At 38.6% G+C, this 25,138-nt stretch overlaps 1 protein-coding gene across 1 annotated transcript; it reads right to left on the minus strand.

The window, feature by feature from the left end:
• Positions 1-3,764: 3,764 nt before the first annotated feature.
• On the minus strand, positions 3,765-22,830 carry LOC120539022. The gene is made up of 3 exons (XM_039768711.1): positions 22,759-22,830; positions 22,551-22,652; positions 3,765-4,803 (listed from the first exon to the last, which is right to left on the minus strand). Exons 2-3 carry the CDS (start codon positions 22,615-22,617, stop codon positions 4,235-4,237), a joined length of 636 nt encoding a protein of 211 aa, XP_039624645.1. The 5' UTR covers positions 22,618-22,652; positions 22,759-22,830; the 3' UTR covers positions 3,765-4,234.
• Positions 22,831-25,138: the final 2,308 nt, after the last annotated feature.

The following is a 25,138-nucleotide window of genomic DNA, read 5'->3' on the forward strand; positions in this document are numbered from 1 at the left end:
ATTAAAGATGTACAGTATTTGAGCCATTTGAAATTAGCATGCTGTTTTTTCTATTAATTGATCAGTAAAATGTGATCTGCTCATCATCTAAGTCACAAGTATAGACATTGTACTGTTTAAGCTAATAACACAATAACTATAATCTCACTATTTTTTCTTTTCTTTTTCTGAACCTATTTATTTATTTACTTACTTATCTATGTATTTATGTATGTATTTATTTAAACAACTTCTGTTAAAAGCCAGATTTCCCCCTGAGGACAAGTAAAGTTCTACCTTTCATGTCTTTATTGAACCTCCTCATCAACATTTACACTGTGGATATGAATGTAGAAAAGGTTTGTGAACCCTTGGATTTAATAATTGGTTGCACCTCCTTTGGTGGCAGTATTCACAGACAAGCTCTTCTGGTAGCTGTGGATCAGACCTGCACATCTTTCAGGAGAATTTTGGAACATTCTTCCATACAGAATTACTTCAGCTCACCCGTATTCCTAGGATATCTGGTATGAATTGCTCTCCTGGTGTAATTTCACAGCATCTCTTCTGGGTAGGACTGGCACTCCAGCCATTGAAAAAAAAAATTCCCACTGTTCCAGAGTGGTGCTGAGGTGTCACCCGTTGCATGGCTGCATTCAGGTCCTACTCTGGGATCCTGAGTTGGTTTGTCATGTGGTGGGTGCGGCAACACACTGTAATCAGCGCATGCTCCCCATCTCCTCATCCTCCTCTTCCTCTTCTGGGTTAAGTTTTGGGCTCTGACTGGGTCATTCCAAAAGGCAGATTGCTTTTGTTGGAGCTGTTTTGTAGTACTTTGTAGATTTACTTCAATGTTTATGGTCATTGTCCTGCTGCATTACTCATTTTTTTCTCATCTTCAGCTGGGAGACAGCCTTTCTAACATTATGGTGCAGAATACCTTGATCTTCTTGGGAGTTCATTTTCCCTTCACTGATGTCAGGCTGTCCAAGTCCTAAGGTATCAAAGTAGCCCCAAGCTATGATGTCCCCCCCACCTTACTGCACTGATGGGATGATGTTTTCATGCCCTTTTCACTCCATATGTGCTGCTGTGTTTTCTTCAGTGATGTCCAGCCTTAGATACCATGCCTGTTCAATGTTTTGGGTATGATAGACTCATGAGCAGTGATGTTAACCTGTTTCAATGATTCCTTCAAGTCTTTATGTGTTACTGTAGGTTTTGTTTTTTGTTTTTTTGTTTTTTTTACCTCATTCAGCATTCTGCGTTGTGCCTTTGAAGCCATCTTGGCTGGGTGCCGACTTCTAGGGATAAAAGCCACAGTACTAAACCATCTCCATTTATACACAATTTGTCCTACTGTGGACTGATGAATATCTAAACTCTTACAAATTACTTTGTAACCCTTTCCATACAAATCAACAATTCTTAATCGTAGATCTTCTGAGTTCTCTTTTTTTTTTTTTTTTTTTTTTGCAAGGCATGCTTTAAATCAGCAGATGCTTCTTGAGAATATCAAAATATTTTAATCTTTTTTACAGGTCAAAGTAGCTCTAAACTACAACTTCAGTCTCATTTCTCATTCTAACTCCTATCTTCAGTTGGGTTTTGTTGAAGTCTTTAGTCTAAGGATTCACATTCTTTTTCCACCAAGAATGTTTGTTTTTTTCCTGAACTTTTTTTGTGAAAGATGTATTAAACAGACACAAAAACAATGCATTGTTTATATTGATTCAATATTGCAACTTAAATAAAGGTCAGACCATATTTCGTTTATACATTCATTGATTTATTTCCAAAAGGGTTCAAATACTGTTTCTTGCTAGTGTATATCACAATTTTAATTATAGAAATTGTATATGGTGTTATTCTTTAGAAATATTTCTTTAACTGTTACCATTTTACATGTAAAATGTTATATGAGTGTTTGAAGAATTGATTATTGAATTCTGAATTCACAAGATATATGATAGGTAGCGAAAAGTAAAATGCAAAGCTTTCAGCTTAATTAAATAACTGAACGTGGCATTTCTCTCTTTATAACATGTGAACATGACTGAAACTGGAAGAGACACCAAAATACCTGAACCACACTTAATATGTCTTTATTAATGTTATCTAATGTGTATTCTTTTTGGTTACATTGATTTACTACAACAGTGTGAGCATGTATTGTCTGATACACAACAAAATTATTAGTAGCCAATGATTTACACACAAAGTGGCATGGTGGTGCAATGTTTAGTGCTATTGCCTCATGGCTCCAGTGCTTTGAATTTTGACCCTGGCACTGCCTGGGCTTTGTTTGCATGTCCTTACAATGTTGGTGTATATATGTGTATTTTTTTTCCTGAGTTTTCTCTCATATCACAAAGGCATGCATATTAGAAAAATCAGTGACCCTAAATTGGCCCTTGGAGGTATGTATGTGTGTGAATGTGACTGGTGGTGGACTGATGCACACTACGTTCGGTTGTGCCCACCTTTGCTTAGTGCTGCCTGAATAGAGACCAGTCTCCTGCAATGCCGAAATGGTTTAGCAGGTTATGAAATGGGTATATGAAATTTACAAAGAAAAATGTATATCTCTCTTTTAAACAGTGGGCAGCACAGTGATGCAGTGATTAATGCTGTTGCCCCAGAGCTATGTAGACTTGACTTTTTATTCAGATCTGATCACTCACTGTTTGTGTGGCATTTGCATGTTCTCTACACATAACTGCATGTTTTCTTCAGGTATTCAAGTTTCCTCCCATATCCCTTCTTATTTAGGCAGATGTGGTTGCGAGTGTACTATACAAAGGATAGGACTAGATTTAGAATTAACTAGAGTTAGTTCATGTCTTGTCTCTGATGCTGCTGAGACAGGCTTACTAACCCACAGCTGTCTATGTCCTTGTGTGAATATGATCTGTAATTGACTGGTGATAAATTTAGAATTTCTTCCTGCATTACAAATTCCTACAGTCCTGTACTAGATTTATAAAGAGGAGGGCTGGTCTTTTACTCATTTAAAAAAAAAATTCTAAAGCAAAAGAAACATACCCTCAAAATGGCAGTTGTCACTTCAGCAGCTGCGACACCATGTAAAACACTCATCGCACATTATTACGAATCTTTAAAACCAGTGCCACTCACCTGCTTTACATGGCATAGCACCTGCTGAGACGACAACTGCCATTCTGAGGGTGTGTTTCTTTTGCATTAGAATGCTGTATAGAAGAGTATTCGGCAGTCTGAGGGTTTGATTCTTCTACATTGGAGTGTTTTCCCTGTAACTGAAGTGGGTGAAGCTGTGCCTGGGGTGACGGGACACAGCACAAACAGAAACAATAAGTATGTATTCATTTATCTGTTTATTTATTGCTTTATTTAATGAGCTTCTGTAAAAAGCCAAATTTCCCCATGAGGAAAATTAAATTATTAATGTATGTATTGTAATGGAAAAGCATATGGAACCCTCTCGCCTATCTTGTTCAGTCCTCTAAAAGGCCCTGCCTTCTGCTGAGTTTAGGTTCTTCATTGTCCATTTAATAGAAAGACACCCACTGTCTGTCTGTTAAAAATAGACAGTACTGTAGTAAAACGTTTAAAATTATGCTTCCTATTGTAAACTATTGACAACCCAGTACCAGGGTCTCTCTGCTCTTCTTAGTATACTGTATGGCCCTGTTGCCTTCTAGCAGACTAACCTTGTCCACCCAAGCAACTGACTGTAGTCACATCCTACACATGTTAAAAAGTCTATTAGTAGGACCACCCCTGAAGTTGATTCTGTCCTAAAAAGGACCCCATTTCTGCTAAGCCTCTTGACCAGAGTGCTAACACCCAAACCTAAAGCGCCACATACAGTACTCTTCCTAATGTCTTTGCTAGTAAGCTGTTAGTATTGTTTAAATTCGGAAATCATACATGCATTTAATTGCATTCTTAGATCAACACTAAAACATGTACAGCAAATAAGCAATTCTTATAAATGTAAAAAATGGCAATGATAAGTTTATTTATTGGCATTGTTTCTGAAATGTATCTGCGAGAGTATAAGAACCTCTACAAATATAAGAAGACCATTCAGTCCTCCAGTCATGATGAAACAGATGACATCTGAAATGTCATCCAAATACTTGTTGGAATTCGTCAAGGTTTCCCCTTCAACTATATGACGTTGTATTAGTGCCAGATTCCTACGTACATTTATGAGAAACATTCCACAGAATACTGTACTGTATATGCATGCATAATAATTTCAAAATTGTCACTTTTTGGTGAACATTTTCCATTCCGGTTTAGCCTGTCTTGTTGATTTTTGCCAGTTGTCTTCACAGCTTCTTCCTGCCTCTTTGTCCAGTAATAAAATCAACTTTTGGAAATGCCATACTAAATCTTTTAAAGCACAAATTATAGTTCTGAGAATGTGCTGAATAGTCAAGAAGGCTGAAAGGGATGCTTTCAGAAGCTGCGAAAAAGCTTCAAACAGCCAGTCTAACCCATCAAGAAAGTGGTACAAAGCCCTGGGCAAGTAAAATCCGGCAATGCAAAGCTGACGTACCCCCTCAAATGGATGTTGCTGTGCTTCATGAAAATGCTCTTCACATGAATGGTACTCGCCGATTCTTTGCAAATCCTTTGCTTCCTGGTAATGAATTAAAGCTAAAAACAGATGACAGCAGAAGAGGAAGATGTGGTAAGGCACTTTGAAGACGTGTAAAGCGGAATTGCACAGTTGGAATAACATCCAGCAAAGAGGTAATATGGAGAGAAGCAGCTGCCGGCAGGCGTCGAAGAAATGTGACCCTGCCTGGCGAAACTCCTGAATGGTCCTCTCTGAAAACACAGTGACATAAGAATAAATTATCAGTATGAGTATGAAGTAAAAATGCACATAATTTAATATGTTTTTGTTCTTAATAATCTGCTTTAACAAGTTAATATTTAAAGTTACAGTAAGTATTTTACAATGACTTCAGTTAGTCATACATGTATATGGGCTGCATCTTTCATTTTGATTTACTGTATATTACAATTAATCATACTAGTGAATGTTGCTTAATATAAAGATATTTAAAGAAAACTGTGCAGAAACCCTACCTAGATGTTTCAAAAAATATTACTTTTCTTTCCTTTCCAGTTAGCTTGGCTTACCTCAAAATATCTTGGCCAACTGCAACAAAAGAGATTTTTCAAAACAATGTATTTATCAGAACAGGAACACAGTCAATTTAAGGCAGTGCAGGAAAGGAGTCGCACCATAAGATATCATGATGGAGGGGTGGCTGGTCCAGTCCTACTAGAGTAATTAGCATTATGTCTCATAATTCAGAAAGGGGTTCACATGCAAACGTTCCTGTAAGATGGCAAAGAAAATCAAATATTGGGGATCCTGAATGGAAAGGGAAGAAACCTGTTGAAATGTTGGATATTGGAGTAGGAATTTCTTCAGTACATTAGGTACCAGCAAGAAACCCCTGCATGTACAGAATGTCTCTGTGTTGCCAGTGGACTAAAGAGTATGTTCACGTACATAAGCACCCACTCTCAATCATAAAGGTCCAATTTAGGGTTTGTAATTTGCCTAAAATGAAGGAATAAAACTGGAGTACCAGATGTACATGCGCCACACAATGAGTGGCCAGCATTCAAATCCAAGCTAAAGGAGCTGTGAGGCAGCAGCATCAGTCACTGTGCTCCTTGAGAAATTTGGCAGATTTTTTGAAGTTCTTATATTTCTTTTGGATGGCTTGGTACTGTGGAGTTGTTAGTGCTCCTACTTTATGCATCCAGCATTCTGGATTCTGCACCCATTTGTTCTCCCTGTGTCTGGTTGAGTTTTCCTCACACATCCCCAAAGATATGCAGGTTAGGCCACCATACGTGAGTGTGAGTTTGGGTGTGAGTGAGGTGGACTTTACATTTACATTTATTTGCTTAGCAGATGCTTTTATCTTACAAAAGCGGTCAATATAATCAAGTAAAAATCAGTCTGGGAGACTATTTTGGTACAAGTGTTTACAGGTCATGGTTACAATATTGATCATCATAAGGTAAGAGCTCAGAACTGTAACTTTCCTGCCTTGTGTCCAGTGTGGCCTACTGTTACTCTGATTTGGATTAAGTGAATTAAAGAATGTTTCATTATTTTATTGAATGTTTGAGGGACAGAAGTCATTGTCCTGTCATAGCTGTTTACAGAAATAAGATAATTAGAAAGATTTTCAGCAATAAGAAATATGACTATTTTTTTTACTAATTTTTATTACTATAGTAGTTTATCTTTCAGAATGCTTTCATAACTACTATGATTTCAGGTTTTATCGGCCATCAGAAGCTTAGTAGTTAAATAAAATAAAATCCTTATAATATAATAATGTTTTTTCTACCACTTTTCTTCTGTAAGATCTGTGGTTTCCAATTTTCTTAAGCCATGCATCATTTCAGAGCTCTGAATTATGTTCACAATGCTCTAAAAGACTGCTGCCTTATTTGTGTTTCAATAGTTTAGTTCTTTGCCAAGCAGCTAATTTATTGACTGACACTGCAGAGGATGCAAAATGCCTCAGAGGATGGGCTAATATATCATCATTTATACCTATTCCCACTCTTTATGAATTGCTTGTCTTTTCATAATTATTCAGGCAGAATTTAAACAGCAACCTTTGATCAGCCCACTGCATTCATTAACACAAGACATCTCCTTGAACTGAAAAAATGGTAGGAATGTTGTCTATAATGATTATTGTACTGAGAAACAAGGAGCCTAAATAATTAAACAATCTTCAATGACAGTAGTGGAACAGCTTCCCTTATATCATAAAACAGAAAACCAAAGTAGAGACATATTTACTGTGTAAATACATTTTAGAACTCATGGGGTTTACTTGAGTGTTTTAGATACTGGAGCCTCACATCATGTTGTTCATTTCATTATTTAATTTCTAACATTTATTTTATGTCGAGGGTGCAGTTGTAGCAGTTGGAGTTTAAATGTTCTACCCGTGTCTGTGTGAGTTTCCTCCTGCTGTCCAAAGACATGCATGTTAGGTGAATTAGCAATGCTTAACTGGCCCCGGTGAGTATGTGTGAATGTGTGTGTGTGTGTGTTTTCACCCTGTAATGGACTGGCACCCTGCCCAGGGTTAGTTACTGCATTGGCCTGGATTAAGGAGGTTAGAAAATGAGATGACATTTTACATTGCCATATCTCTAAATAATTTTTCAACTATTTCAAGATATCTAAAAATTAGTCCAAGAAAAGGTACCCGGTCTTTCAAATAGGGCTTCATCTCTGCCTTTCAGGGGTTAAGAATTTGTTTAAAGATATCTGCAGGTAGCATGGTGGTGCAGCAGATAGTGAGAATGATTCACTAAGCACTTGGCTCTCAGCTTATGTGAAATGTATATGTTTTTCCTATGTTCAAGTGGGATTTTTTCTTCATATTTCTGATGCCATTGTGTTTCTCACTGTTGCCAACATTTTGTGCCTTTGTTGTCATGAATTGGTAGTCCGTTGTTAAGGGAGTGTCTCACTAGGGAAATGGTAGAAATGTTGATACAGTCCACTTGATGGTCATTTGAGATTGCAAATAAAATCCAACAGTTAGCAAGTGTTTTTTTTTTTGTTGTTTGACTTTTAAAATACTGATCTTGGGCTTTGACTGGCGACTTTGGGCTTGGATAAAAGAAAGGACCAATCTTTGGTTTAGAATTTCAGTTTTTCAAATATTCCCATCTATCTCTTGGCTCTTTTAAAACAGGAGAGCATACCTGAGATTTGTTTTTTGCACATTTAGTCTGTAGGCTTCATTTTGTGTTGTGTTTTTGAATGATAATCACCAATTTGTGACCATTACATGACCATTTTTGTAGTGTTTGACTTCCACTCGATTCCACCTGTGCATCCACTGTCTGTGGGCAGTCTTCTTCAGTTCCCACTTGTGATTCACATTATTTTTCTGTTCTATATCATTCTGTGCATTTTTGAAAATGAATATTTTGTTTTTTAAGTGCTTATTTATCTTTATCATAATGACAATAAAGTCACCTCAATGCCATTTTGTGCAAGTTTATTTATGAGTTACTATGCATATTGCTGGCCATGTGACATGGAGGTCATATGATGTTTTATGTTATCTTGTCCCATCTATACAAGATGGCAGCTTATAGCCTATCTTTTGGATATTTAAAAGCAAAATTCTTGCATATCATATACCTTATTTTTGGATAGGGAGATTACATTTATTGGTTATAGCTCCTGAATTTTAGCTAGTCTTTTGACCTTAGAAATGTGTGTGGTGTTTTGGCTTTGGTTTTAGAATTTTAGCCTTCAGGTGTTCCAACAATCTGCTCAGATTTCCTGACTATGTACTTTCCCGTTTCCCTAAATCTTTCTCCTCATCCTTTTTCTTTTAATTCCTTTATTGTTGTGACAAAGACATGTTTATCTGTTAATAGATGTACATGCTTGGTTTAAACAGTTGTACTCACAGTGGCAGGAGCACATGTGAAAGTGTGGACAGCCACCAGGCTTTGGGTGTGAACAAGAGTAGGGGGAGCTGTCGCTTTAGAGTTGCTATGTAGCTTCAGGGGTATGAAAATAACAGAGGGGTTAAGAGAAAAGCTCTGAATGAGATGTGGCCCAAAGAGTGTGCAAGAAAAGGGTACCTGTACGATATTTATGAAGGTACCTGGCTGAGAGGGCTGCATGAGTGCATAGCAATGAAGTGTACACGCATAGTCAGATCTTCTACAATGATTGCAGTTGCCAGCTTGAGGTATGCAGTATCGTGAGTGTGGTGGAGTGCATGCCCTTTGGCGGAGTTTAATGGGACTGGCAGAAGGAATCCCGAGGATGTTTAAAATGGCGTAACAAATGATAAAGTGTGTGTTCTTCGTCATCTTCAGAAGGTGCTTTGCCATTTGTGTAGCAGTGGACCTCTGAGTAGCCAGAGTGAGAAGGGTGTTGTGGAATCTCTTTGTGGGGTTCATCAGCCTGTATAACGGAGCCTTCTGATTTACCTGACATGAGTAGTTTGAACAGTGCTGGTAGCATGGAGACACCCGAATTAACATGATATGGCGAGGTGAGAAGTGGAATAGGAGAGGTGCACTAGAGAGCTGAAGCAAGCATTCTGATTAATCCTTTAGAGTGAAGGTGATGCTGAGCAGGGAGAGGAGAGCTCTGACTTTCCATAAAAGTGGAGGTGGAGCAGTCGGGTCAAGTGTGGTGAACTAAGTTTATCCCTTTTGTCCAGAAGAGGTTTTTCCAAGAGGCAACTGTAGTATAAGGTGAGTTCAAGCACTGGTAAAATGCTTGCCGAAATAAATCTCTCAGTCCAAAAATTGATTTTACAATATTTAGTGAAAATTCAGAGCAAATAATCCACACAATAGTAAAGAAAAAAGTTGTTACACGCGTAGAATAAAAGGCAAAAAAAAAGGAAAAATGTATCTTCTCTAAATTTAGCTTTTCTTGTAAAGTTTAGTTGTTTCTATACTTAAAGATTCTTAACTTCTTCTTCTACACACTTTAAACGCACGGTGCAGCACTTAAAATTAAGTGCTTGTCTTACATGTTACTTGACACACAAAACACGCACACAAGGTACTCAATTCTTAAAAGGCTCGTAAGGCACGGTTTAAAACCATGTGCCCTCTACACCTTACACATGGCAAGGCTGATCACTAACTGAGAATAATATTTAGTCAGGGCAGTTAGAAATAGCTAGAATATACCAGTTCAATTCAACTTATAGGGGTTATAGGAACCTCCCATAGATTATGCACTATCATTTAGTAAAACATTTATGTTTCCTATGTAACTAGGAAATGGCTCTTACAGCACCTTTAGAGAGGTTTCTTAAGTTTTATTTTTAGACAGTTTCTTTTTTCTATATTTATTTGTTGTGATTTTTTTTGAAAATCATTGCACTTGAAATAAGTGCCATCTATGACACTAGACTGTGTGACGTTTCTGCACTGTCTTTAATAATTTTTTTGTATTTGTGTATATCTGGTGTCTGTGTTATTCTTTGCTTCCCTAGTTTATCCTCATTTTCATGAACAACATGAAGCCTGAATTCCATCTGTGCTGCAGTCATGTAGCACGGAGTCTCACAAGTGTGCATTCTGCCTTTCACAGATTGCTAACAATATTCCCTTCTTCCTGAAATAGAGGGTGTTAAAAGATGCTTCCAAGAAAACTCTGGTTTTGAGTTGCTTATTTAATATTCCTTCTCCTTGTTGACTTTCTCCCATTTTGATGTGATTTCTTGCAGATTGTAACAACAGTAACATTAGAAAAAATAACTGTAAAACATGTGAATCCTGGGTTGCATACAATGCATACCATTTTCAAAATTATGATTTATCCTTGGAAAGATTCAGGAAAGTTGAAGATTAATTAGCCATCTAGGAGGGAATAGTACGCCACTGATAACTGCGATACATTTCAAGCAGAAGCCGAAGGCAAGTTCCTGTAATCTCTAGAATTGTGTGTTGTATAAAATATAAAATGTGGAGCATTTTTACACAAAGAAGGGCTTTAAAACATAAAAAGTATACAGTAAGGAATGATGGGCTTGCTGATTTGATTCTACTAATTAGAGGTTTTTTTTCCTAATATGGGTGACGCATTGGTTAATGCTGCTGAATCACATCCAGCTTTAGTAGACTAGAACCAAACCTCTGCCCACTCACTTTCGATCATGTCAGCCTGGGTTTCCAGCAGATACTTAGTTTATTTCCTGTAATGAGTAAGCAATCTATGTTTTTTTCAGTTTATTAAATGAGACTTGTACTATTTAACTGGCATTCTTTATTTTGATATTAATTAGATGTAGTTTTTAAGTGAATAAACTGTGTGACCGGGACTGTAATGTAACTACATTATAGAGCTCATAAGGGAATTGCTTTTATTTGTGTCTTATTAAATACATTTAGCAGAAGAATGGCTGAAGCAAAATGCATGCAGGCACAGGACAAGATGTTCTGACAAGTAGGCAATTAGCTCAATGACATCATACTGCTATAGGGAGGGGGATGGGTGGAGAACCGGCAGAGGCTAAACTGTGAATAAAGACAAAGTTTTAGGGCAAGCAAGGGAGATAAAAGTTTTAAAAGACATCATAGGCCAAGCGTATTACCATTTTAGAAAAGGGGTCTGTTAGAGGGTGGGGGCGCAGTGGCGCAGTAGTAGCGCTGCTGCCTCGCATTTAGGAGACACAGGTTCACTTCCCGGGTCCTCCCTGCATGGAGTTTGCATGTTCTCCCTGTGTATGTGTGGGTTTCCTCCCAAAGACATGCAGGTTAGGTACACTAGCGATCCTAAATTGTCCTTTGTGTGTGCCCTGCCTGGGGTTTGTTTGCTGTAGTTAGAATCTAGCGGGTTGAATAATGGATGGATGGGTCTGTTCTTCTTTTGAACCATCAACTAAACAAATTGACACTGATATTGATGAGATGCAAACTAGACAAGAACCCTGGGAATATGCAAATACAAAGCAAATGTTAGGAAGAAGTGTTATTCTTTAATAGAATGGTTTACATTTAAGCTCCGATAAACTAACCAGAGTGTATATGCTTTTAAGAAGATGTTTAACAATAACCTTTGGGGACTTAGTTGTTAAACTTGTTTCTCATAATTTGGCTAAAATAACTTGACAGAAGAGTAAGGCTAAGAGTAAATTCTCAGTTGACCAATTTCTACTAACAACACTTTCTAAAAATAGCTATCAAGTCACAATATAAAAGGAAGCAAGGCTTTTGTAAGTAAAGTAGGTTAATATAGTTGGAATATGCCTCCTGTATTTGAAAATAATGGATGCCTATCATCATCTGGAATAAAGAAGAAGGAAAAGAGAGAGGCAAAGACTATGCAGCTTTTGTGAGAGGTTTACGAGAGCCAGATGAAATGGAGCGATGATACACAGCTTTTAATATTAGACTGCAATGTTGGTAGGAGAGAGAAATCTATTTTGATCCATTCTAAACTGGCCATATGTGGAAGTGTTAGTAACTGAGTATTCACTGTAATGGTCTGATCCTCCATCTAGGGTTGGCTCTTGTATTGTGCCTAATGCCGCTGGTATGGACTCCAGCCCCTCATGACACTGCACTGAATTTTATATGTTTAAAAATGAATGAATAGACACCTCTAATATACTAAACAAAGAGCGCAAACTAACTTCCCTTTGGAATTTTAAAATGAATACAACAACAGAATATTTTCAGCAAAAACAAGAATCAACAGTGAATCAAGGTTACCAGGATCATGGAACTCCAAATTCCAATTAATTCATAATGATTACTGCACAAGGACAGGGTGATAGTTGCTGATACATCTGACCCATCATTTGAGGCTTGTGGTGGCTTGGGAAATGCTTTCTTATCATACACTAGACTCTCTTAAATGCCTGGGTCAACAACCTGAACATTTTTATTGACTTTTACTGACACTTTACCGCAAACCACTTAGCATACAAATATTGCATGAGATCTGAGTCACAGCATCTGAGATGTGAATGTGTAATCTTCTGCTCACTGACATTCCTACAGGCTTTGAAAAAACCAGCCTTCTAGTTTAAAGTCAGATTTATTTAGGCCATGAGACTTGTTTTGTTGTTCATGGCAGAAGAGGCATTGTCTCTTTTTTGTTATTGAAGTTTACAGATCACTTAAATGTAATACAAAATGTACACTACTTTATGACCTGCAGAAAAAAACACCTTTGAGAAATATGCAAAAGCAGACTTTCTTTGACACTTGAGTCCTAATTTTTACTGATTGTTTCAAGAATGGTGATGAAAATATAAACTGTTTGAGGAAAAGTGGTATCAAATAGCCTTTCCATAATTATAATAGGAATAACTGCCATTTCCTTCCTTTGTGTTTGTGTCTGTTATCGGAAGGGAAAAAAAAAACCTTTCATACTTAAAGTCATTTATTAAATAGTTAGAAATAGAAAAAATGTCAAAAACTCCAATTATGGATTTTAAGAAACAGGAACACAATATCAAAATTGTTTTAGTTCTGGGCCTTTTTTGCTTGGTACAGTATGTGCTAATTTTTAATAGAGTTTTGAATGTCATTCAATGTCATTTTAAATTCTACCTTTATTATTACTCTATTTGGTATGGTTATGTTGTTTATTCTTAGTTTTAGTTCCCTTTTTATGAAGATTCATCATATTCTTTCTATTATAGGTTGTGAACAGAACCCGGGCACAGACAGGCAGACATGTTGTTTTTCCACCACCACACATTTATTTACAAACACTATTTACAAAAGTCAAGTGCACACAAAGTCCTGGCCACACAATGCCTTCTTCTTCGGGCCGCCCCCACACTCTCTTCTGCTTTGTCCTGCTTCCACCCGACTCCAGCCTTGAATGAAGGGAGGCGGCCCCTTTTATCCACACCCGGATGTACTCCAGGTGCTCCCCGGCAATCACCCGTCGACACGCCCCAGTGTGGCGGAAGTGCCGGCTGTACTCCCGGAAGCACTCCGGGTGTCCCTGCTTCTCTTCCCCCCAGCACTTCCTGTGGTGGAAGTGCTGAGGTCCAGGGCTCCAAAGGCATCGGAATGACCCCTGGCGGTGACCACGGGCTCCTACAGGGTTGGGCTTCCAAGCCCTCTACCCGTGGCCCCCAAAGCAACCAGGGTGGCAGCCCCCACGTGATCCCAGGTGGGTGCCCACCCTCTTCTGGTCCTTCACGGCATCCTGGCCGGGTCGTCGCCCCTGGCATCCCTGACAAGGTGTAGAGTTTTAAGGTTACCTTCTCTCTGTCTGGTCATTTGCTTAATGTATTTTGGCACTTATAGTTTTGTGACCAGTTGCTTATTTTGTTACTATTCTCTTCTTGTGAGACTTGTGACAACTGTAGTTGAGAACTCCTCATACCATTATGATGAATCTTATCACTTTGGACTTGTTATTTTATTTTATTGTTATATTTTACAAAATAGCACAGCACAATTTGTATTTTGGATGAGTGCTAGTATTTTGGGATAAATTGTCACAACCTGATGGCTTATTGCTGTGTTGTGTGACATAATTGCTGCAACTATATTTAAACTTCTATCATATATCTTGTCCGCCAGATGTCGCGTCCTATCACATTGAATTGAAAATGGAAATAAAATTATGAAAATTTAATAATATTTCACAGTGCACCTGTGTGGAAGCAGCGGCTCATTTGGGAATCACTGATTTAGGTGATTGTTGTATGCAGTACTACAGACTTAATCTCGCTGCCACTTCTTGCATATTTTGCCAAAAAAATAAAAAAGCATTAAAATGTGTGTATAGCACAATGGTTAACAACATGGGGTTGCAACACCTAGGACCTGAGTTCAGTTCCAAAGCTGGTCTTTGAATTGAATTTTTAGAGTACCCAACATCTGCTTGTTCTAAGTAAAGCATGACCACTTAGGATAAAAGTAGCCTGATTTCCTTCCCACATTCCAAAGACATTTTTAATAAGTTTACTAAGGGCACTAAACTGTCCCCGTACAAATGAGTATTTGTGTTTGCGCCTCGTGACGGCGAGTTCAATGTTCCAACTTCCCACAACCCTATAATGAAAACAAATGGATATGGAAATTAACAACCCAGAATGTGTTTAAATGGGTTCAGGGATTGACTGATGGAAACTTAATTGATGGTTTAAATGTAATTTTTGGAGTCTAAAATAAATAAAAAATCTTTGAATAAGAATGAAGCAAAAGAAGCAGTGAGTAGAAAATAATGGCTAGCTACTCTGTCAGTTTCACTTTCAAGGATACAGATAGGCAAAAATAATTAACTACAACAGTCCAACGTGCTTCAGCTTTGCATTCATCTGTCCATTTATTTACCTGACTTCACACGTGGCTTACATGTGGCCTAAAATGCCTGAATTCTGTTTGTGAGAATAGTTCTCAGAAAAGAAGATGCTATATGATGATAGGTTTGATAAATGCAGATTTTTTAATTTGATACATTTTGTTAATCCCCGAATAAAAATTGTCTTTTCGCATGATCTCTTGGGGGTCAGAGCACAGGGTCAGCCATTGTACAGTGCCCTGGAGCAATTTTCATGTTAAGAGCCTTGCTCATGGTCTCCTCAAGCAGCAATGGGATTTGAACCAGCAACCTTCCAGATACCAGACACCAGGAGAGAGCCAGCTCAGTCTGAAATATTTACAGATTTTAGGTGAAATAGATGTTGACACAATAAAGCAAACTGAATGAAGAACAATGAATGAAGTGGAGTTTGTTCTGGTGTGTGTTTCATAGCGCTGTGTGGCCCTGAATTCCAACCCTACACCCTTTGCCTAATGTGTCTAAACTTGTAAAGTATAAAGTGGAAGCACTAAGTAAATAAGGAGCTTTCACTAAATTTTGACCATATTAGAACATTGGAACAAATTTGAAAAGAACAGGCCAATCTGATTCACTCAAGTTCTCCAAAATAGCATCAAGTTGAGTTTTGAATGTCCTTAAAGTGTTTGCTGTCTACTGGCAATGTATTCTGTATGTGTGTAATTGACTGTGTGAAGAAAAATGATTCTAATATTTGTGTGAAATTTGTATTTAATAAGCTTACATCTACCTTGCATCCGGAAAGTATTCACAGAGCATCACTTTTTCCACATTTTGTTGTGTTGCAGCCTTATTCCAAAATGGAATAAATTCATTTTTTTCCTCAGAATTCTACACACAACACCCCATAATGACAACGTGAAAAAAGTGTACTTGAGGTTTTTGCAAATCTATTAAAAATAAAAAAACTGAGAAATCACATGTACATAAGTATTCACAGCCTTTGCTCAATACTTTGTCGATGCACCTTTGGCAGCAATTACAGCCTCAAGTCTTTTTGAATATGATGCCACAAGCTTGGCACACCTATCCTTGGCCAGTTTCGCCCATTCCTCGTTGCAGCACCTCTCAAGCTCCATCAGGTTTTGATTAGAAGCTTCGGTGTACAGCCATTTTAAGATCTCTCCAGAGATGTACAATCGGATTCAAGTCTGGGATCTGGCTGGGCCACTCAAGGACATTCACAGAGTTGTCCTGAAGCCACTCTTTTGATATCTTGGCTGTGTGCTTAGGGTCGTTGTCCTGCTGAAAGATGAACCGTCGACCCAGTCTGAGGTCAAGAGCGCTCTGGAGCAGGTTTTCATCCAGGATGTCTCTGTACATTGCTACAGTCATCTTTCCCTTTATCCTAACTAGTCTCCCAGTTCCTGCTGCTGAAAAACATCCCCACAGCATGATGCTACCACCACCATGCTTCACTGTAGGGATGGTATTGGCCTGGTAATGAGCAGTGCCTGGTTTCCTCCAAACATGACGCATGGCATTCACACCAAAGAATTCAATCTTTGTCTCATCAGACCAGAGAATTTTGTTTCTCATGGTCTGAGAGTCCTTCAGGTGCTTTTTGGCAAACTCCCGGCGGGCTGCCATGTGCCTTTTACTATGGTGTGGCTTCCGTCTGGCCACTCTACCATATAGGCCTGATTGGTGGATTGCTGCAGAGATGGTTGTCCTTCAGGAAGGTTCTCCTCTCTCCACAGAGGACCTCTGGAGCTCTGACAGAGTGACCATCGGGTTCTTGGTCACCTCCCTGACTAAGGCCCTTCTCCCCCGATCGCTCAGTTTAGATGACCGGCCAGCTCTAGGAAGAGTCCTGGTGGTTTTGAATTTCTTCCACTTACGGATGATGGAGGCCATTGTGCTCATTGGGACCTTCAAAGCAGCAGAAATTTTTCTGTAACCTTCCCCAGATTTGTGCCTCGAGACAATTCCTTTGACTTCATGCTTGGTTTGTGCTCTGACATGAACTGTCAACTGTGGGACCTTATATAGACAGGTGTGTGCCTTTCCAAATCATGTCCAATCAACTGAATTTATCACAGGTGGACTCCAATTAAGCTGCAGAAACATCTCAAGGATGATCAGGGGAAACAGGATGCACCTGAGCTCAATTTTGAGCTTCATGGCAAATGCTGTGAATACTTATGTACATGTGGTTTCTTAAGTTTTTTACTTTTAATAAATTTGCAAAAATATCAAGTAAACTTTCTCCATGTTGTCATTATGGGGTGGTGAGTGTAGAATTCTGAGGAAAAAATTAATTTAATCCATTTTGGAATAAGGCTGCAACACAACAAAATGTGGAAAAAGTGATGCTCTGTGAATACTTTCCGGATGCACTGCATGTCTCTTTGTTCTTGTTAAAGTATTTAATGTAACAATATTGATCCACTGTACTAATTCCCCTCATAAAGTTGAATACTTCAATCACATCACCTTTTAATCACAACTTATATAAAACTGAGAAAGGTTCAGCTCCTTCAGTCTTTCATCTTAGTGCATACTTTAATCTTGGAATCAGTCTGGTCTCTCTCCTCCATGCTTTCTCTTGTGAAATAGTCAGAGCATCAATGCATTTTAAACTTTTCAGAGATTCAATATTACATGGACAATGAATGCTTATAATTTGAAAATAAATTCTTTTTGTTGATGCATAGCTTTCTAAGAAATGAAAGAAAGAAAAATAGAAAAAGTAGTGGAATTTAATTGCTGAGTACTGTATGATTCGATCAGTGCATTGAATTTACTGTCACTGACAGATGAAATTTAAGTTCTAGTCCCACGGAGCAAATTATCTGGAAGATTCTGGCAGTGTGCAGTTTTAACTTCATTGAACATTTTGTAATTTCAATTTTGATTGTACATGACATTCAAGCTTGTATTTTGAGCCCAATTGATATATCTTCTTTATGTTTTTTTTTTGTTTTTTGCTAGCAGTATTAAAACTAGAGCTATCCATTGATCGTTACATCAAAGTCCATCATTCCTAATTGAGAAAAATATTTAGATTTAATTATCATATTGAATAATATTGAATAAGTGAATAATTTAAATAATTTTAAATTAAAGTACTAATTGATACCAGTGATTCTAATTCAGTTATGGGTAATACTGTATATGTTTGGAATTAAAAAATTTTTTAGTACTGATTATAAATGTAAAGTTTTCTCTTTTCCATATCAAGTCAATATTTTTTGTTAAGGTTTTAATGAATTCCTTTGTATTTTATCCTTGCATTTACTTATATTGGACAGATAACTCTAAAGGCTGCTATTTAATTATTATTAACTCAGTATCAACCCTGGTTATTCTTATATATAATTTGATATAATCCGTATGTATGGTGTTCACGTCAATACCCTGTATTGACATGTTCTCATTCTCTTAGATCTGAGTGCCGCATTTGACACCATTGATCACAATATTCTTAGAAATCGCCTTAGTCAATGGGTGGGCCTCTCTGGCAGTGTCTTAAATTAGTTTGAATCCTACCTGGCAGGGAGAAAATTCTTTGTTAGTTGTGGTAATCACCTCAAAGACACATGATATCCGATATGGTGTTCCACAAGGCTCTATCCTGGGTCCGCTGCTCTTCTCAATCTACATGCTTCCGTTAGGTCAGATTATCTCAGATTACAACGTGAGTTACCACAGCTATGCTGATGACACACAGCTGTACTTATCAATAGCACCTGATGACTCCGACTCTTTCGATACACTAACACAATGTCTTACTGGTATTTCTGAATGGATGAATAGTAATTTTCTCAAACTAAATAAAGAGAAAACTGAAATTTTAGTAATTGGCAATAATAGATTCAATGAGGTTATCAGAAATAAACTTGATGCATTAGGATTAAAAGTTAAGACGGAAGTAAAAAACTTAGGGGTAACTGTTGACTGTAATCTGAATTTTAAATCGCATATTCATCAGACCACTAGGACAGCATTTTTTCACTTAAGAAACATAGCAAAAGTTAGACCTCTTATATCATTGAAAGATGCTGAGAAATGAATTCACGCTTTTGTTTTCAGTCGACTAGATTACTGTAACGCACTCCTCTCAGGACTACCCAAAAAAGCCATAAATCGTTTGCAACTAGTGTAGAATGCAGCTGCTAGAATCCTAACTAGGAAAAGAAAATCCGAACACATTTCTCCAGTTTTGATATCACTACACTGGTTACCTGTGTCTTTCAGAATTGACTTTAAAATTCTGTTTATGGTTTATAAAGCCTTAAATAATCTTTCTCCATCTTATATATCGGAATGTCTGACACATTATATTCCAAATCGTAACCTTAGATCTTCAAATGAGTGTCTCCTTATAATTCCAAAAGCTAAACTTAAAAGAAGTGGTGAGGCGGCCTTCTGCTGTTATGCACCTAAAATCTGGAATAACCTGCCAATAGGAATTCGCCAGGCTTATACAGCTCGAGCACTTTAAAAAACTGTTGAAAACATATTACTTTAACATGGCTTTCTCCTAACTTCACTTTAACTTAATCCTGATACTCTATATGTTCAATTCATCATAATAACTATTCATGGTGGCTCTAAAATCCGTACTGACCCCTACTCTCTCTTCTGTTTCTTTTTCCGGTTTCTTTGTGGTGGCGGCCTGCGCCACCACCACCTACTCAAAGCATCATGATGCTTCAATATTGATGGACTGAAAGCCAGAAGTCTACGTGACCATCATCATCAAGTCCTTCCATGAGAACCCTAAATACAAAGATGACTGTTTCATTTATGTTAGGTAGATCGCCCAGAGGGGACTGGGTGGTCTCTTGGTCTGGAATCCCTGCAGATTTTATTTTTTTTCTCCAGCCGTCTGGAGTTCTTTTTGTTTTTTCTGTCCACCCTGGCCATCGGACCTTACTTATTCTATGTTAATTAATGTTGACTTATTTTTATTTTTTGTTGTGTCTTCTATTTTTCTATTCTTCATTTTGTAAAGCACTTTGAGCTACATTTTTTTTTGTATGAAAATGTGCTATATAAATAAATGTTGTTGTTGTTGTTGTATGTATGGTGTTCGCATCAATACCTCGACTCAATACAAGTTAGAACCATGCAATGGGAGTCTGCCTCTGTAGTAAGAACATAACATGGCAAACGCGGACATAGTATTGCATGATTGGCTAAGAATGTTCGAATGCTTCAGTGACACCGCTGGACGGCCGAGTATGGTAAGTCGGTGTTGGTTCGAGCAGATAAGAGTAAGTTCGGCTGGTTTTCGGAATGTTGATTTGGTGGGGTGTATTTTCCAGGACTAACATCGTCAACTGACTTAAACCCTTCGACAGCTCCGGAACTGTAAGTAATTAAGAACGTATCACCATTTGCTTGGTACGTCGAAATCTATCTTTGGGCAGTTTGGTTTAGGCGTCCGTCCTTCTGACATCTACTGGCAAACTGAGTAATGACGGCTGGGTATTAACAACAGTCATTGTTTAAATTTTAGCAGATCTCAGATCTAAAATGATCACGCCAGCATAATTATTACTCTGACTCTGACTAGAGTCATAAAATACAGTTTGTTTTGAAAATTTGTTTGCCGGAAAAAATTAAATGAGGTGCGCCGAAGAGCTGAGGTCACGTCTCGCAGCCCCGTTTAAACAGGCAGCTCTTCATTACATCGGCCGAAAAGGTCTTTTTCAAGCACAAATCAGTGCCATGATAACAAAATCATTTCAAGGACTTAAAAAAACAAATAATTCTTTGCAGAGAAAGTATGGATTTCACAAACGTAGAATTTGTAGCCTGATTCAATTGGGCTCCCAGTCGCTAGTATGTCGTTAATATTACTTGGAATCTGTTGCCATCATTTTATTGAGAAGATCTTCTGTATCACTTTTACTGTGTTCCACCTATATTGGCATCATCTCCAAAGTTTACCAGCATTTAATCTACAGTATATTCATACATACATTGCTTATATACAGTATATAGGGGTCGGCATGGTGGCACAGTAGTAGTGCTGCTGCCTCACAACAAGGAGGCCAGGTTTCAAATCTCAGGTCCTCCCTATGTGGAGTTTGCATGCTCCCATTGTGTCCATCTAGGTTTTCTCAGCTTACTCTGAATTCTTCCCACAGTCCACAGACATGCAGGTTAGGTGGATCTGCAATAATACAAGTTGGCTGTGTATGTTTCTGTGTGCTTATTTGTCTGAACTTATCATCATGACTTACAAACCAGAGTGCACATTAAGATCTCAAGAGTGTTGGTCTGCTTATGATTCCAAGAATAAATAAATAACAGTGGGATGTCAAGCTTTTAGTTACAGGGCCCCTAAACTGTGGAATGGTAAGCCTGCTACTATAAGAGATTCCCCTTCGGTCTCAGCTTTTAAATCCCGGCTGAAGACTAACTACTTTAGTTTAGCATATCCTGACTAGAGCTGCTGATTAACTGTACAGACTGCATCTCTGTTGCTGGTCATTAGCACTAAAACACAAGTTATATGATAGTTATAATCTGTTAATAACCCTCACTTATTCTGTTTCTTTTCTCAGTACTCAAATGTGGCACTTGGTGCCACTGCCCACCTGCCAAGTTGTTTTGCCTGCCTAAGATAAAGTCATCTCTGATGGAGGATCACAGGAATCATCGGGTAGAGGGGCTCTTTCATTGGATTGGCTGGCCCAGCGCTCTCTAAGCTGTGAAATGGCCAATAGGGGGAGTTGGCTTGATGGCTGAATTCTCCAGGACCCTGAACAAATCCAAATCATATTATGTCATATCATCTGCTGTTAAATTCTGCTCTGTACTTATATTATATTTTTATTTTACTCTTATACTTTATTGAGGATTGCTTGTGTTTTACTCTCTGTATTGTATTGTATTGACCCCCTTCTTTTTGACACCCACTGCATGCCCAACCTACCTGGAAAGGAAAGGGGTCTGTCTTTGAACTGCCTTTCCCAAGGTTTCTTCCATTCTTTCCCTATTAGGGTTTTCTTTTTTTGGAGTTTTTCCTTGTCTTCTTAGAGGGTCAAGGCTGTGGGCTGTCAAAATGCAGGGCCTGTTAATGCCCATTGCGGCACTTCGGGTGTGATTTTTGGACTATACAAAAATAAATTGTATTGTATTGTTCACTCTACGATGGACTGGCGTCCTGTCTTGCGCCACATGCTTGCTGGGATAGGCTCCAACATCTCCACTAATATGCACAGGATATAGTGGGTTTGAAGGATGGATGGATAGGCATTTATATCAAAAAAGTGTCAGCCACAGAACTGATAGACAAATTACGTTTAACATCATCGAATTCTGAAAAAAAAAACATCGCAGCATATCGCCTTGTTTCTGCTGTTTAAGTGAATTTTGCATATACTGTACCTACACATCACACCTTGAGTTCGCACATCTGTTTGTTTAATTCTTATATTGGATCACATCAAAATCAAGATAATATCATATGTACTCTGATCATAAATCGCTATATTAAGTAAAATAAGGAGTATTCAAAGAATGACGCCGGTGCAGTCTGAAAAATATGTTGTCTGTATCCATGTTTAAATAATGATCTTAAAGTACTTCTGCATATGACGCCTTAATAAAAGTTTTGAGCGCTAATACTCTGCCGTAAAGTTATCCACGACACTCCAGCTTCTTCTTTTTCTCTGAGGGCTATGAATTACAATACACGATTCTCATTCACACTTAAAAAGAAAGACACGAGCGAATGCGAAGTAAATCCGCTTACCACTTCCAAGCAGCGTGATGGAGAGGAGAAGCAACAGGAGCAGCACGACGCCGAAAGACACATCCATCTCGTGCTGAAACGAAACTGAAACGGATGTGATATCTTTAATAAGGAAGAAAAAAATAAACAAAATGAAAAAGAGTGGTAGTTAAAGTCTGCGATTTGAGCAGAAAACGATCGTGTCAAAGTGATCAGGTCAGCAGCATACTTTATCCGTTACTTTCTTGTCTTTTAGACTTGTAATTTTCTGATCGAATCTGGAAAGGTGGGTTACATAAACTGGGAGGGACCGACGATGACGTTTTGTTGTATTTGCTTCGAGAAGAAAGTCCCTCTGATTTAGTAAACATAAAGAAACAAAGAGGAAACAAAACCAACTGGGCTGGGTTGTAATAAGCATTGCAATTTTCTTTATCTTCCTTACTCCACTACGGTATTATATAGAACACATTTTTAACAAAATATTATCAAATACGTTTAAAGAAATTTAGAGTAGGAGCCCATGGAGTGTTCTTCCATTTTTTGCTGTGCTCTCTTATTTTGCTGCCGTAGATGTTAAAAGCAAAAGAAGCAAAACGTGACAGACATGGCAGAATGGCTATACGCTCCTTGACAGATTTTTCTGCCTTGGCTGACATTATGTGACAGTGATTTCAACATTTTCTCGTTATTATGGTTACAGAGACAGATACAGTGTGTGCCAAATTTGCTTGTCACATTTTCCACCAAGATAAGTGAGAGATATATCAACAAAAATATTTTAACACAACAAATGTGAATTCATCTGTCCCATCTGTGACAAATGTTTTTTGCATTGTTCCAGCACAGTAACATGGGATTAGCTACCCCAGTCATTCAATGCTTGCTGGGGACATCACAACATTTTGGACCACCCACAATGAATGACTTCTGCAGAAACCCTGCACTCCAAAGTGCTCTATAGGGTTCAATAATGTATTATCTAAGTATGTAAGGAAAACTATTATATTATACCCTTTTCTAAGCCTGCTTAATCCTGATCATGGTCATTGGAGGCTGCAGCCTATTCCATTAAGCAAAGGGCACAAGGCAGGAACAAAACAGAGCAGGATGCCAGTCCGTCACAGGTGAACACATTCACACACCAAGCACCTAATAAGGCCAATTTAGTGTTGCCAGACCTTCTAACTCGCTTGTCTTTGGTCCTTGAGAGGAAACCAGAGCATCCTGAGGAAACCCACGCAGACACAGGAAGAACATGCAAATTACATGCAGGGAGGACCCAGCATGTGAACCCTGGTCTTCATGCTGCGAAGGCAGTAGTGCTACCAATATTTAGATTAACTGCTCAAAAAATGAAAGGGACACTTTGAAAGCACAATAGATCTGAATGGGGAAAAAATCCTGCTGTATATCTATACTGATATGGACTGGGCAATGTGTTAGGAACGAAAGGATGCCACATCATTTGTTGGAAATGAAAATTATGAACCTGCAGAGGGCTGAATTCAAAGACACCCCGAAAATCAAAGTGAAAAAATGATGTGGCAGGCAAGTCAATTTTGCCGAAATTTCATTGCAGCAATTCAAAATTGTACTCAGTAGTTTGTATGGCCCCCATGTGCTTGTATGCATGCCTGACAACATCAGGGCATGCTCTTAGTGAGATGACGGATGGTGTCCTGGGGGATCTCTTCCCAGATCTGGACGAGGGCATCACTGAGGTCCTGTACAGTCTGAGGTGCAACTTGGCGGCATCAGATGGACCAAAACATAATGTCCCAGAGGTGTTCTATTGGATTTAGGGTCAGTCAATGGTATCAATTCCTTCATCCTCCAGTAACTGCCTGCATACTTTTGCCACATGAGGCTGAGCATTGTCGTGCACCAGGAGGAACACAGAACCCACTGCACCACTGTAGTGTCTGACAATGGGTGCAAGAATTTCATCCCAATACCTAATGGCAGTCAAGGTGCCGTTGTCTAGCCTGTAGAGGTCTGTGCTTCCCTCCATGGATATGCCTCCCCAGACCATTACTGACCCACCACCAAACCGGTCATGCTGAACGATGTTGCAGGTAGCATAACGTTCTCCACGGCTTGCACATGCTCAGGGTGAACCTGCTTTTATCTGTGAAAAGCACAGGGTGCCAGTGGTGGACCTGCCAATTCTGGAATTCTATGGCAAATGCCAATTGAACTCCATGGTGCTGGGCAGTGAGCACAGGGCCCACTAAAGGCCAAGTCTTTTTCTAATTGTTTGGTCAGAGACATTCATACCAGTGGCCTGCTGGAGGTCATTTTGTAGGGCTCTGGCAGTGCTCATCCTGTTCCTCATTGCCCAAAGGAGCAGATACTGGTCCTGCTGATGTGTTAAAGTCCTTCTATGGCCCTGTCCAGCTTTCCTAGAGTAACAATATAGAGTAGTATACTGTATATACTACATATATATGGCCCTCTTGGCGAGAAAGAAATCCCACAACGCAACAATCTGATTGCTTGAAGTCATCTGCCCTGTTTTGCATTTAAAGAGATGAATGAACCCAAGCTAAGCCAGAAAAAAAACAGCACACATCATAAGCGAGCAATAAAATTTGGCTTAAATACAG

The sequence above is a fragment of the Polypterus senegalus genome, chromosome 11 (assembly GCF_016835505.1).
Source record: "Polypterus senegalus isolate Bchr_013 chromosome 11, ASM1683550v1, whole genome shotgun sequence".
NCBI classification, from domain to species: Eukaryota; Metazoa; Chordata; class Cladistia; order Polypteriformes; family Polypteridae; genus Polypterus; species Polypterus senegalus.

Bases quoted from the DNA above. Each gene is read 5' to 3' on its own strand.
- LOC120539022 (XM_039768711.1), bottom strand. From the start codon at position 22,617: ATGGATGTGTCTTTCGGCGTCGTGCTGCTCCTGTTGCTTCTCCTCTCC. The intron at 4,804-22,550 runs GTAAGCGGATTT...CTGTGTTTTCAG, and splicing joins CATCACGCTGCTTGGAAGTG to AGAGGACCATTCAGGAGTTT.